We start from the raw sequence: 14823 nt of genomic DNA, 5'->3' as shown, positions 1-14823 counted from the left end.
CCTGAAATACATAATAGCAATTAGAGGAAAAGTAAAAAAATCAAAGCAGAAATTTAGTGGGCTCCAAGTGAAAGGCAAGATCTGATGGTTGGCTGTCTGGGGTGGGGCCTTGAGGGAAGACAAGAAGGGAAGTCTACCAAGCCAAGCACCATACTAATAGCTTTGCTCACAAAACTTCCCAACTCGGAGAGGATGCGTTATTATCCCCAATTTACTGATGAGTAGACTGAGACTCAAAGGGATGAATGAAGGCCACAGAGCTTGGAAGGGGCAGATTTTCAATTCAGTTAGGAATTAATTTGGTGGCGGTGATGGCTGTGCTGTTTGTGGTGGTGGATGAGGATGTGTGTGTGTGTGTGTGTGTGTGTGTGTGTGTGTGTAGGAGTGTTCTTTTTAAAATAATTCACAGCAGATGTCATTATATAGAGTTGCCCTAGTTTCAATAAGATACATACAGGCAGATACCGCAGGTTCGGTTCCAGACTACGGCTGTGATAACGCAATAAAACAAGTCACACACATTTTGTGGTTTCCCAGTGCGTATAAAAGTTATGTTTATGTTATACTGTGGTCTATTAAATGTGCAATAGCATTATGTCTAAAAAAACAATGTATGCACCTTAATTAAAAGCTACTTTATTGCTAAAATATGCTAACCATCATCTGAGCCTTCAGCGAGTTACCTTTTTGCAATAGTCACATCAAAGAACACTGATCGCAGATCACCATAACAAATAAATAATAATGAAAAAGTCTGAACTACTGCATAAATTATGAAAATGTGACACAAAGACATAGACATGAACTGAGTAAATGCTGTTGGAAAAATGGCACCAATAGACTTGCTCGATGCAGGGTTGCCACAAAACTTCAATTTGTGAAAAATACAGTATCTGCAAAGTAAAATAAAGTGGAGCACAGCAAAACGAGGCATGCTTGTAGTATATTTGAGCATAAAATGGATGAAACATAGATGCTTTACCGTTTGCAAAGTTTAGAAATTAAAGTTGTTGCCTCTGTGTTTTAAAAAATACCTTTGTCATTACGGTTCATGATTTAATTTTTTCAATGTAGAAACTGAACCAGTGTATTCCTGAGGTATACCTGCATTAGCTGAGTTAGGAAATAATAAAGAATATCCAACTGTTGGGCTGGGAGGAGCAGGGTTAAATATAAGCAGCTGCAAATCAAGTTCACCATTCAGATTACAGACCGTGTGTCTTTAAAATGTTTACTTCAGGTAAACTTCATCACTTCAAAATGATACTTCAGGGATCATATATACTAAAACATACACAATTTGGGTTACCTCTTTGTTATAACTTTATGTGAAACTGGTTTAAAAATAATCTTCCCATATTCATATGGTGCAAAAATGAAAAAAAAAAAAGCTGGAATAAGGTGATTTGGCATTAGTACCCCAGCGTGCTAAGTTCTGATAACGTATCTGCTGGAAATTCAGTGTAGCCTGTGTAGATGCACACTGTATCAGGCTGGTAGCCAGTTACTGAGGGTGACATGACACCATCCCTTCTGATTCTACCTTCTTCATAGCACCTACTAGAGCCTGAAATAATCTCATTTATTTTGAGTGAGTTGTTTATTCTCTCTCCCTCACTGGAATATACATTCCGTAAGAGCCATGGCCAGGAGGTCTTGTTCAGCACCATATAAATTGACTGTTGATTCCCTCAAGTTGTATCCTAGGCAAACATCACACCACTCCCTAGGAAATTCATTGTTATAGATAGTTTACATGTTTTGTTTTTGGTTTAAACTCACCACAAGAAATTCAAAAGTCTTTGATTTTTTTCTTCCTTTGTGAAGATAAAAGAAGTACCATTAGAGCAGAGGTTTACTGCTGTATGCCCAGTGCCTAGAACAGTGCTTGATGCAAAGTAGGCCTTCAATAAATGGTGTTAAATAAATGAAGAATAATTGTGAATGTGCTTGGCAAAGACGAGGTATTCAACAATATTACTAATCAAATGAATATGGGCAAACATACTAAAAACAGAAATGAAATTCCGATTGGCAGGCTTTACTCTTTGTTCTTTGTTAATCCATTAAAAAAGGAGTTTCCTGGGCAGAAAAAGGGTATAGAGAAAGATACTTGATCGACATCAAGGCTTTCCATTTAGGGTCCAGAACAAGTTGATAGGCCAGAGGTTTTCAAAGTGAGTGGTCTATAATATCAAGAGGAGACAATAACTGCTATGATGTAAAGGAATGGATTTTAAACACAAATCTGTGACAGAATTCAGCTTAAAGAATATAAGGATTGACAAGTTTATTAAATAATTGATAAATCAAGAACTGACTTTTGAATTTTCCACTCTAGACAGGGCAAGATTTTCTTAGCCAAAAGATATTTTTCTTCAGTGCTTAGAAAACATCTACTAGACCCCAGGAAGGCAGAGTAGGGCTGACAGCCATGGGGTTGTTTTTGGAGGGGTTTGAACTTCACCCTTTGGCTGCAAGAAGCCACCGGTGGTCTTTTCTACAGGGTAGTGTCATGAAGAATACAGGAAACACATAATGGAAAAATGTAAGTATCTTGATCCTCTAAAATTCTCTTTCAACAGCAGGTAAAACAGCACACAGGGAAACTACCGAAGTTGGTAGGTTCTTAAGCTGTGTATTTTTCAATATACAATAATTCAATAATTTCCATATACAATAATTCACGGCCTGTGTAAGAGCCATAGTGGAATCTGCCAAGAGGTAATTCTGCAATCAACAAAACATATGCATACTGGAATCAGACAACAAATGTAAAGATAGGAATTAATGAGACCCCCCCATCATTTTTTCCAAACGATAGGAAGTAGGTTAAATTAACTGAGCTAAACTGTGTTACTACATGTCATCAACACAAAAGCGGCCAGTGAACATCAGAAAAGCACACCACACTTAGCTTCCCACAAGCAAGAGCAAAGCCACATCCGACTCCTCGAGATCCTTAGAGCAATCAATCTTTTTTAAACAAGAAACTAAGTCAATAGCGTCTGAGCAACAGACGAGAGTTAAAGCGAAATCTGCTGGCTAATGGTAACAGCTATTGCGTTCTTTGCTGTTGAAAACGTGCATGTAGCAGCATCTCCAATACGCTCACAAACTCAGACGCAAAAGGCTATGGAGAACAGTTGCTATTTTTACACTGGCGATGAAATCAAACACCACCTTTCGGATCTTAATTTTGCTAAAATAGTACAAGGAAACAAAATCCAAATTGCTAGATGTCTCAAGGATCTAGGACCTGTGATTTCTACCAGAGGAAAACACAGCAAATACTGGATGACAACAGGAAGAGCCAGCTCTGTATTCTGGGCAGTGGAGAATGAACCTGCCAAACCCCATCAACTGAAATCAAACACAAAGTTCAGGCTTACTTTAGTAATATTCTAGAAAATGGGATAGGTGAAGCTCTAATAGTTTTTATATTTACAGACTAGTCAAATCCTTATAGTTTTCTTCTTGAACACCTTAAAGAGGGTTTTTTTTACCTTACAAATTACTCTGATATTGTAGAAGTATTAATGATTATGATAATAGCTATATGGTTTTCTATTGATGATGCAAAATTTGCTACACACTTAGTGGCTTAGACAACAGAAATGGGCTGAAATTAGGGGTTGGCAGGCTGTGCTCCTTTCTGGAAGCTCTCCAGAAAGAATCCATTTCTGTGCTTTCCACCTTCTAGAAGCTGCCCACAGTCCTTGGCTTACAGTCCCCGCAGTCACATATTGTATTTCTCTGTACCTTTCTTCCATAGTCACATCTTCCTCTTCCACTTTGAAGGCCCCTTGTTATTACTTTGGGGCCACAGGGGCAAATTCAGGATAATCACCTTATCTTAAGGTCATCTGAAGAGCAACCTTAATTCCACCTGCAACCTCAATTCTCCTTAGTCATGCAATATAACATCCTCACAGGTACTGCAGAGTGGGACATGAACATCTTTAGGGAGGCCATTATTCTACTTACTGCAATAATTTACATTTATTGAATGTTCGTTACTTGCCAGGCACTGTTCTAAGCAAGTTACTTGTAATTAAGCAACTATAATTCTCACAATAATAGTAGATTCTATTGTTATTCCCATTTTTCAGATGACACAGAAAGAGATTAGATATTACAATAACTTGCCCAGTGTGACCTAGAGAGAAAGCAGAGAAACCAGGATTGGCATCAGACTTACACATACAGAGTGTGCACTTTTAACCTCTGAACTCCATGACTGCAAAGGCGACTCTCATCTAAATATACTGCAGTTGCACGTTATCATTATTATCAAGGATGATTATCTAATAGCAGTCATAATAGTTACCCAGAATAAGGGCAAGTTTAAAATTTTAAATGGCAAATGGAAATACAGAGTCTAAAGAGACCACCAGGAAAAACACCGTTTTTTGAGAGATATGTCCACTGGTGTTGATGTTATTTGTGTCCCTAAATGTCACTTTGTAGTTTCAAGGTCATATGTATGTACACACACACACACACACACAAACATGGGGAGAGGGAGAGAGAGAATTTATATATGAATAACAGATATGGAATAGAACTTTCCATTTCTGTCTAAAATTTCAGTGGAACATCCCAAACTGAGAACATGTGATGACAAATACCACCCAGCATTCTTAAGAAAGACATCTCCTAACGGTTTAATAAGAGGTGCTAAACTGGCCCATCAACTATCACCTCCCATCACTGACCTTCAGCCCATGGAACAGAAGGGTAGAGATTGAGAAATGGATTTTCTTTGCTGGGAAATTATAGGAGTAAAGGAAGTAATGGAAAGAGGTGCTTCCTCATCTCACTCCCAACAAAATAAGTGAGGGGGCCATGAGAAAACCCCTCAGAAAATTTGGAGGCAATTGTATAAAAGGAGACTGACATCCCATGTCGTACCTGTTTGCTTGGCGATCTGGAGATGCCAGGCTGGTTGGGGGATCTCTGTGGCAGGTGAGGAGAAATGGGAACAGTGGGAACAGGCTGCACATCTATCATTTGGAGGCGCAAGAGTTCAGTAATTCTAGTGAGCCAAGCAGATGCTCTAGAAGGAAGCTGGACGAAAGCCACCTTAAGCTGACATCATCAAAGAAGTCTACCCGCTGGGTAAGGAGGCTCCAGAGTTGTGCTCCCTGAGGTCAAAGGGTCTTAGGAAGTCAACGGAAAAATAAATCTCCTTTACCAGTGGTTGGTGCAGTAAGGAGCCCCCTGAAAAATCCACAAAAGTGGTCCACAAAGAGCCCCAACTGCCAGATTATACCAGATACACCAGTTACGTCAAACTCTGTCTTTGTTTTAATAAAGTCCTTCCCTTCCCTTTGTCCCAGAGACGGAGAACCAGAAGAATGTGGAATCCTGCACACTGTAGGGCCCTCGCTAGGGCTGAGCCCTGAGGGGCAGGGAAGAAGAAAGTGCTGATTAACACCAGATGGTGCATGTTAGCCCCTGACAAAGAGGGTGTTTTAACATCCAGAAGTGACCACAAAGCCATCAGCCAGAAAACTGAGATGTCATCAAATCGTGGACATTCTGACAACACCACCAGGGTGTATTTGAAGGTAGCTAGCTGTAGGAGAAGAAAGAAAGTTGTTTTCTGATTGCACCCTGCTGAGCTATGCCTAGTCAATGGACTGACTGCCTGTGACATCTTGTCTCTCAGTCCCACTGAGTTAGACGGCAGTATACGAGCCTCATTTTGAAAGTGAGGAAAGCAAGGCTCAGGGAAGTTAAGTAACATGTGCGATGCCCAGCAGCTTGTGTATGAGGGTCATGGGTTCAGATCAAGGCCCTCTGACTCCAGATGCGATGACATCTCCATTGCACCTCGCTGCCTCTGACGACTAATATGCCCACAGACCTGGCCATGGGCACACCTAGAATCATGGGGGGTGGGGTGGGAGTGGGGTTGTGGTTCATCTAACCTGTCTTCTCTAATTCAAAGGCGGTGTTCTAGAGGTCACAGTTGAGGACTCCCTCACCTCTTGCTTTCCCTATGTTGATGGAAGAAGCATTTTCTTTATCCACATAATGCTTTGCTACCAAGGGCTATAGGCATTGCCCATCCCTCTACCAAGTGTCGGCTTTTCTTTGACATACATTTATGACAGCTTCCTGTCATCACCATGAGCATCAAGAGCCAACCAAGAAGGCTCCTTCTGCCTCTGCAGAGAAGGATCAAGCACAGTCACCAGTTAAGATTTTTAGGCATCTACATATGATCCAGCAATCCCACTCCTGGGCGTATATCCGGACAAAACTATAATTCAAAAAGATACACGCACCCCAATGTTCATAGTAGCACTATTCACAATAGCCAAGACATGAAAACAACCTACATGTTCCTTGACAGATGAATGGATAAAGAAGATGTGGTACATATATACGATGGAATACTACTCAGTCATAAAAAGGAACGAAATAATGCCATTTGCAGCAACATGGATGCAACTAGAGATTATCATACTAAGTGAAGTAAGTCAGAAAGAGAAAGACAAATACCATATGATATCACTTATATGTGGAATCTAAAATATGACACAAATGAACTTATCTATGGAACAGAACCAGACTCACAGACATAGAGAACAGACTTGTGACTGCCAGTGGGGTGGGGGGAGAGTGGGGGAGGGATGGATTGGGAGTTTGGGATTAGTGGATGCAAACTATTATATATAAAATGTATAAATAACAAAGTCCTACTGTATAGCACAGTGAACTATAGTCAATATCCTGTGATAAACCATAATGGAAAAGAATATAAAAAAATGTATATATGTGTGTTTGTGTGTGTGTGTGTGTGTATATATATATATATATATATATATAACTGAATCACTTTGCTGTACATCAGAAATTAACACAACATTGTAAATCAACTATAATTTAAAAAAGATTTTTAGGCATCTAGCTGAAGAGGAGGGAAAGCTTGCATTTTTTTTTTTTTTGAATGCACACAAATGAGTGATTTCATCAGCAGAAACAAAACAAAACAAAACAAAACCATCCCAACTTTGCCTTCAGAGCAGGTCCCTACCTCAGCATGGCACCAAATCCCTTCCTCTTTATTTTCCTTTCTGGATCTTCATTTCCCTCTTTCTGCTTTTTCTCCTTGACTTTCAATTTGCCCTTTTCCTTCTTCTTCTCCTTTTCTTTCGGTTTTTTGACTTTCCTGGCTTTATTTTCTGCATTCTCTAGCTCAGAGTTCCCCTGAGGGGCAGATTCATAATTCAGAGCTCCTTGGCCAGAGTGAGAGCTCTTATCAGACAGACCATCTGTACAGAGAAAAAAATCAATACACATGGTCAGGGGCACTTACTGTTAGTATCTCAAGAAAAGTTAAAATTTAAAATACAGAATAATGAATAAAGGCACTCCGGAGTTCTACCCTGCCACGAGGCTACGCGTACCCTTTGAAGAGACAACTGCCTAAATCTGGTTACTTCAAGCAAGGTTTGCTGCTGGGAGTGGGCGACATTGGTTGCTTAGCCAGTAGTATAAAAGGTTTGATATGTGATGAAACACTGATCTCTCTGAAAGCAGCTTGTTAACCTTGATCAGCTCAGAACGCCGACGTGCTGGGAAACAAACAGGGTGAGTTTATTTCCAGGAGAAGTTTTTCAGTTCAGCTATAACCGGACTGCTTCTACCCAATTAAAGCAGTCAGTCCTCGGGTTGAGGCTGCATCTAATGACTTGAATAATAATGTCAAGAGATGCATACTTAGTGCTCCTACCCTAAGGGTAAATGACAGTTGGTCCTTGTAGGAAATTGAAGGAGAACATTTCTTTGGCGGTTGCACTGTAAAATAAATCACATGTTGCGTTATCCAGTTCCATGTTTGTTAAGCCAAAGGGCAAAACATATCAGGGAAATGAATTACTTTTAATATCAAAAATATAATTGTGACCTTAAATCACTTTTCTCTGTAGTTAAGCACCCATTCTTGCCTATGATTCGCAGATAACAAGGAGAGGAAGAAACCATTTCAGCAAGCTCGTTGCCCTACCAGCTTCTAATTCTTCGGGTCCATCGTAAGATTTGTCAATGGCTGCTCGGAAGCTCTCGTTGCAGCCTCGGCCACGGACCACGTGCGGCCGGGGCCGGTGGAAGGGAAGTTCGTTCTTCCTGACCTCGGCAACTGCAGTCTGCAGGCTCTCCAAGGAGCTGGACTTTTTCAAACCCAGAGTTGGACCGAAATCTTTGCTTGGAGAGTCTGGAAGAAAAAAGGGCAAAAGGTCACCCTTCCCCTAACGAGGCAGTGTGGTGGAGTGGGAGGGCTTGCTGTTGTTCTATCTCAAAAAGGGAGGAGGCGGGTTAAGCGGGTGGGATTTGGTGTTAAACCCCAGCGTTGCCCCTTTTTGTGACTTCGAGCAAGTACTTTGACTTCTCTAAGCCTTAGTTTCCTTTTCTATAAAGTTGTGGGAAGATTTAAAATTATATGTCATATATAGAAATAAATATGCATGCATATATATATATATATATATGCACATGTGCACACACATATACATGACTTTGAAAGGCTATAGCAGCCTGTAGAGATTATATGTATGAGTGTGTGTATATGCACACACACACAGTTGCACGCACACACAGAGCACCTAACAGTGTTTCTCTCACAGTTCTCATTCCAAGCACTCCCCTACATTGTAGCTTTTATTATTTCCAACATTGTTTTTATAATTATTAAGTAATGTATTATGCACAGAAATCAAAGAGCATTGAAGTGATTGTAATTTTTATGGTTAAACACTTTACCATACTCTAGCACTCTTACTGTAGGGTGAATGCAATTTTTTTAGTTGACGAAGCAAAGCAAGAAAGAAAACAACTTTTCTGTGTCAGTGCTTAACTGTTCCAAATGTATATCTATTTGGGTATCTAGGAAAGAGGTAGTTTTCTTTATATGATATAATATTCCAAAAAAAAAAAACTAGGTGAAGTTTAATAATGTGTGTTCTGATATGTAATTTTTTCATTTGCACTCTTTGTCTTGCCCTGTTACCTGCCCCTTTTCACCCATGCCTTGACCCCCATTCCCACCCACAGCCAGGCCCCTAGTTGTCTGTAACAAGATTAGGCTATATAAATACCAGCAGCACAAGGATTATTTTAAAGATGGAGGGAATTCTAGCAGGGCTCTTTTCCACCAGGGCCAAAGCTCATGATCCTCTCCAGTTACAAAGATTACTGTCATGAAGGGGTTACACGTGCATTTCTGGAAATAAACTACTTTGCAGTTTTTTAGTAGATACAGACTGAGTACGTATTAAGGATTGTGCACATACAGTACCTACTTCAATGCCTAGCATGTAGTAAGGCTCAGTAAACAGCCCTATCTTTTCTTACTATGATCAGTATTTTCGCTTCTACTAATGCTGCCATGATGAACATTATCACTAGGTAATACAAGGAATACAAAAGAAGTACAACAAAGGTATAATGCCTATATAGACACGCATAAAGTTAAAAAAAAACACACCCTCCCATATATTGTGAATATGTTAAAAATAGTCAAAATAACGACAATAATGCTAATAAATAATAATGCAGAGAGTGCTTAGCCCTGTTCTAAGTGCTTTACCTAACTTACCATAATCCTTACAGTTGTGCTACTGCCAAAATTGTTCCCATTTTACAGATGAGGAAACTGAGGCAATGAGCAGATAAATACCTAGTCTATAGATACACACTTAATAAGCTTCAGAGCTGGGAACTGTCCTCAGGCAGCCTAATTCCGTCTTTTCTGCTCTGTACTGTCTAAAGTTGTACTTGGCCTCCACCCTCTACTTGACTATGGTCAAGCTACTTAAAATGGCCTCTAGTTTCCTCATCTCTAAAATAAGACCCTGAGCCTAATCAAGCAGACAAAATGCAAAAACTGGATGTTGTTTTACAGTTTCATCATTAACTTAACAGGAGGCAATTTTGCACTTTGAACAATATACATGATGGCAATAAACATTACATTTTATAGGCAACAGTGCATCATTAATAAATGCAACAGAGATGGGACTAAGCAAAAAAAAAAAATTATAAGAAATTTCAGGAACAAATTTCAGGTGCTACTTGCAAATCATAAATAGTAAGAATACATCACTACTAAATCCAGAAAGAGGCATATTTCTTATAGTCCCAGGAAGGAAGGTTAAGTGGAAGAAACAGAAATTGAGTAAGATCATTTCTGACAAGAAAACAAAAAGCAACATAGAGGCTCGGGGTATTAAAGCAACAGTAAAAGCTTTGGAGTTTACAGAAAATATTTTACACCATCACTCCCTAGGGAGGATCTGACATGAAGTTTGGTGAAAACATGAAGATGAAAACTATCTGAGAAAGCCTAGTTCCTCTGTCAACAATAGTAACCATCTTTTATTTATTAATTGCCATTCAGGAGATTATATTAGAGCCCAAACTGTAAGTATTCACGTCAACCTTTAGCAATAAATTCTGGGGAACATGAAAGTGAATAAATCATCCAAGACATAAGGCATGTTATCTAAAAGGAGCTCATCTAAAGCTCAGCAAGAAGTCATATTTGAGAAGGAACAAATACACTGTTACTCATTCAAAGCAAACTGAACATTAAGGATTCATGGGCTTTGCAGGATTAATAGAGCCAGCAAGTAATTCCACTTTACATAAATAGAAGTCACAAATTAGAAGTGTCAACTAATGTTGGCCAAAATTATAACCTAGCTCTACTGGATGCCGTCCACAGTAAAACTAAAAGCAGAAAGGCGACTGAGTCTTGGTTACAAATGTGGACTCAGGGATTTTCAGGCTTGAAAACAACTTTCTTATTTGTTTCTAGGGAGTAAACAGCATACAGTGGTGGAAAAAAACAGACTGATGTTAGAGAGGAGAATCTCAAATCAGGAAAGTCCTTACAAGGACTACAGGTGCACTGAACTGACTGAACTGAATCTCCACATGAAAAGGACCTTGACTAGAGTTCACATTTCCTTTACGTGTCCAAGGCTTCCGAGGGAAGGTCGAGGTTACTGGTTCCGAGGGACTATTATGTCAACTGATGGCATCAGCACTAAATGTCAACACAACACTTGGAATAAAGCGTTTTACCACACAAAGATCCTAAGTGAGCACCATAAATCGTCACAGCCAGTCCCTCTTCCCTACCCCTATCCTCACCAGTTCCAGCTTAGGTTGCCATTGCGTTGGAAATTCTGTGGCTTTCAGAACGGGAAGATTCACTATTTTTAGCCTAACCATTTATACAAATCATGTTGTTTTCTAGGCTCCCACTACAAGTAGAGGTCTCTCTGAAGGGATAATATAAAGCTCTATCCTACTGAAGTCGTCCCCAAGAGTGATGAGTCCTCACATTTTCACCTGTAGCTGATGTGATATTGACTGTGGCGGATTTTAACCAATTATCTGAGAGAGCAATCTCTGAATACCACGTGTTATCAGTCACAAGGTGGTGTGTGTCCAAATTTGAGCTTTTACTTGTCCCATTTTGAGTATCTACAGAACTAATCTGAATATGATTTTTCAATAGTTTCCAGGCCAGTTTAGGTTAGTTGCAAATGCCAAGAAATAAATCTTTTCACAAACTTTAGTAGCATGACTTTATTTTTTAAAATTTATGACTTCTGTGTTCAGTGACCATGTTCTCTAAGATCCAGATAAACTTATCTTCCTGTCAGAAACATGAAGTTGACATTCACAAATTTCTTGAAACAAATGATACAACGTTTATCAAAGGTACTAAAAGAGGGATCTTGCATGATAAAAGTTATCCTCAAAGTGGTATAATGAAAATATTCTTAACGTTCCATGTGCCAAATTTTTCCTTAAAATAAAAGTCTCATAAAGAAACATCACAGAAATAATTGTTTTAAAAGATGCTACAGCAGTTTTGAAGATTCACCTGTTCCCAAGTGAAGGATTGGCTTGACTTGGTCCTGGAAGCCTTCCCCATACAGAGTCGAGGGAAATTTCAGGGCCATGTTTTCTGGCTCCACCAACCCTCAGACACATCCACTGCTCCCCACCATCCAGAAAAATACAGTGTTATGAAGAAACTGAACACTCAAGTCTAAAGACTTAAAGGATTCTGCCACCATTTCTCCCATGTGCATGAAACAAGTGGGGAGAAGGGCAGTACAAAGCTACTGTCAAAGTGGAGAGGGACTTCAATAAAACAGAGTCAAAACACTGAGAAACCACTGCCCCAGCCTTTCTAGGTAGAAAGTCCCATTTCAACATACTATAAAACAAAAAGTCCTTCCCGGAGGATTGTTTGGATGTGGACCTCAGTTTTTCTGACCCAGTCTTGGGTTCCTGCCTCTGCCCTATAGCTGAGAACTGCTGTTGGTTCCCTGCAAGGCAGGTGATTAGAATAATAGAGCATAAAACGGTCTAGAGAGTAGTGATTCATAGTGAATGGTGAAGTGGAGACGCTGTGGGACATCTAACACCCTCCCACTCTGCCACTTATTTCTTGAGTTATTAACTTTCCTGTGCCTCCGCTTCCTAATCTGTAAAATTTGGATAAGACGAGGATGGAAGAGTGTTTGGCACATAGTAGGGACTCATAAAGCATTAGTGATGATTATTGTCACTGGTGCTTTTGTATCAACTCTAAACATTTGAGTGAGTGAAGGTCTAGCACAATTTATTTGGTTCAATCTGCCACTGCATTTTAAAATACAACTATTCCTTCTGCAAGAAGCTGAAAAGGGCTCTATAAATAAATACCATCCTTCCTTTTTTATTCAAAAGTTAAACTGATTTTTTTTTCCCCAAACAACTCCCTACAGCTTTTTCTTCTGAAATAAGGTATATTTATCCATCTGTTCATCACATATAGAGGCTATTCTTGGGAAGATTAATAGTGGAGTCTAGGATGCCCTTCCCCTTAGGTTATAATCATTTAATTAGTCTGAGATTTCATTGGCAATGTTTGAACTTCCCATTCTAGCTCTAAAATCTTGCAATAAAAGAATGCCTTAATCCAGAAGACCAGTAATTGGATCTTCCATTATTGATGAGATTGCTTCCAATACATTCTTATTAAAACATAAAGAATTATTTGGGGGAAGGTATTCACTTTCAGATACATGGCAAGGTTTCCTCCAAGCTAGAGCTTTATAATTAACAAATACTCATGATAAATTAACAATAAATAATGTATTAATTTGCAAATTTCAATAACATTGATGGCCCTCAAGGCACTTAGTGAAAATTAATTATGTTAGAGCCCCTCCCCCTAAAATAAAGGAATTGTGCACAGTAGTAAACTGGGGATCAAAATGATTGCAACGCTATCGGGGGACACAGCATGAAACTTGAGAAGGCCATGAATTCGTCAAGATAGCTTGCTTTCATTAACAATTTGGCCTTGCTGTATTATGAGCAATGAACTTGGGGCAAATACAATAGAAATGCTTTACTTGCTTCATGGGGAGTTGTGATGTGAAATTAATAGCCTTAAAACTCTTTGAATGAAAAATTATTACAACTTCCAACTAGGAAGTCACAACACCACTTTATTCTCCAACACATCTCACTGTCTTTTTATTTCAGATTACACTTACTGAAAATTTTGATTTTTTTTTTTTTTGGTAGTTTCCCCTAGAGGCAAAATGTCTTATGTGCTTTAATAGATATCATTGCAAATCCATTAGCCCAAATTCCCCATAATATCCAAATGTATAATTTCCCAAATTATGTTATCTGCTGTGTCCATAATGGGCCTAATTACCTTCTTGCCTATCTCAGTATTCCAAATATTGATCATCATTCCAAGCTTATCACAGTGCCCTGCTTCCTATTCATTTACCATAGGGCATAATGTATCTGGTTTATACATTATCTGCTGTCATTTGGGTCTCAGTTCTTTTACTGGCAATCTCCAAGTTCTCTAGGAGCAGAGTTTTTCTTCCTTTTAAGTCTCGTATATCCCAGGGTCTTTTATCATTTCCTGAAATTCGTGTCAAAATGTTCAGTAATGAACTTCTCATTAAGATTCATATATTTGCATAATCTTTCCTACCCTGTCTCCAAACATTGTCTATTTTAAAGTGAAAAGATATAGAGAAAATTATGGGAAGATTAGGTGAACAAATACAACAAATGCCTTGATTGTAAGTGTGGGCATGGCCCTCCAAGTGACTTCAAATCTCTGCTAAGTGTTGCTGTACACTTTAATTTTCTTCACTAAAAATTCCCTCTTTTATAAATTGAAAGTCAAAATCTGATGCCATATTTTGGTTTCTTTCCTGGACTCAAATTATATCCCACAAATGTAATGAATAGTGAATTTATTACAGCAAAATATTCTCATGACACTTTTTTGTCTTTTTCTTTCACTCTTTAGTTTGTGGATAAGAAAATGGGCTCTGTGGTTCAATTTAGTAGGGAAACTCTTTTTCAAAATATATTTATAAACATATCTCTGGGTAGGTTCTGTTAAGGCAACTGACAGGCTCAAACCCAATGCCAATAGACTAGTTTGTTATAATCTTTTGTTTTCCCTCTCTCTGCCTTATCAGGATAACTCCACTGGGTTAAAAACACCACCACCACCATCCCCTCGACCCCGAACTGGCATTCAAGCTAATAATGAATTTAAAAATTACATAAATAACATTGGTTTCTGGAAGGGAAATGTGGCTACTTAAAGGAGAAAAAAAAAACCACCTTTTATTATTTAAGTGGGGGGGGGGGGGGAAGACTCACTTGAGAGTCAAATAAACTGACTAAAGAGGCCAGCTTTCCTACCTGTGGAATGGGGTCAATAGGACTGATGAATGCCACCTACCATCTTCTTAATCTTGTTGA

General features: G+C 39.0%; 1 protein-coding gene across 5 annotated transcripts in view; it reads right to left on the bottom strand.

The window, feature by feature from the left end:
• Positions 1 to 14823, bottom strand: part of PARD3B (par-3 family cell polarity regulator beta) — a 1041978-nt gene that overhangs the window by 323914 nt on the left and 703241 nt on the right. For all 5 annotated transcript variants that reach the window (XM_082466955.1, XM_082466956.1, XM_082466959.1 and 2 more), the window contains 2 exons: positions 8021 to 8227; positions 7049 to 7286 (listed from right to left, as the gene is read on the bottom strand). In XM_082466955.1, the coding sequence (XP_082323081.1) occupies positions 7049 to 7286; positions 8021 to 8227 (445 nt within the window). The remainder of the gene's footprint in view (positions 1 to 7048; positions 7287 to 8020; positions 8228 to 14823) is intronic.

Source organism: Balaenoptera physalus, assembly GCF_965194825.1.
Source record: "Balaenoptera physalus genome assembly, chromosome: 6".
Taxonomy (NCBI): domain Eukaryota; kingdom Metazoa; phylum Chordata; class Mammalia; order Artiodactyla; family Balaenopteridae; genus Balaenoptera; species Balaenoptera physalus.
The sequence above is the reverse complement of the archived record's forward strand: the minus strand, read 5'-3'. Positions and strand labels throughout refer to the sequence as shown.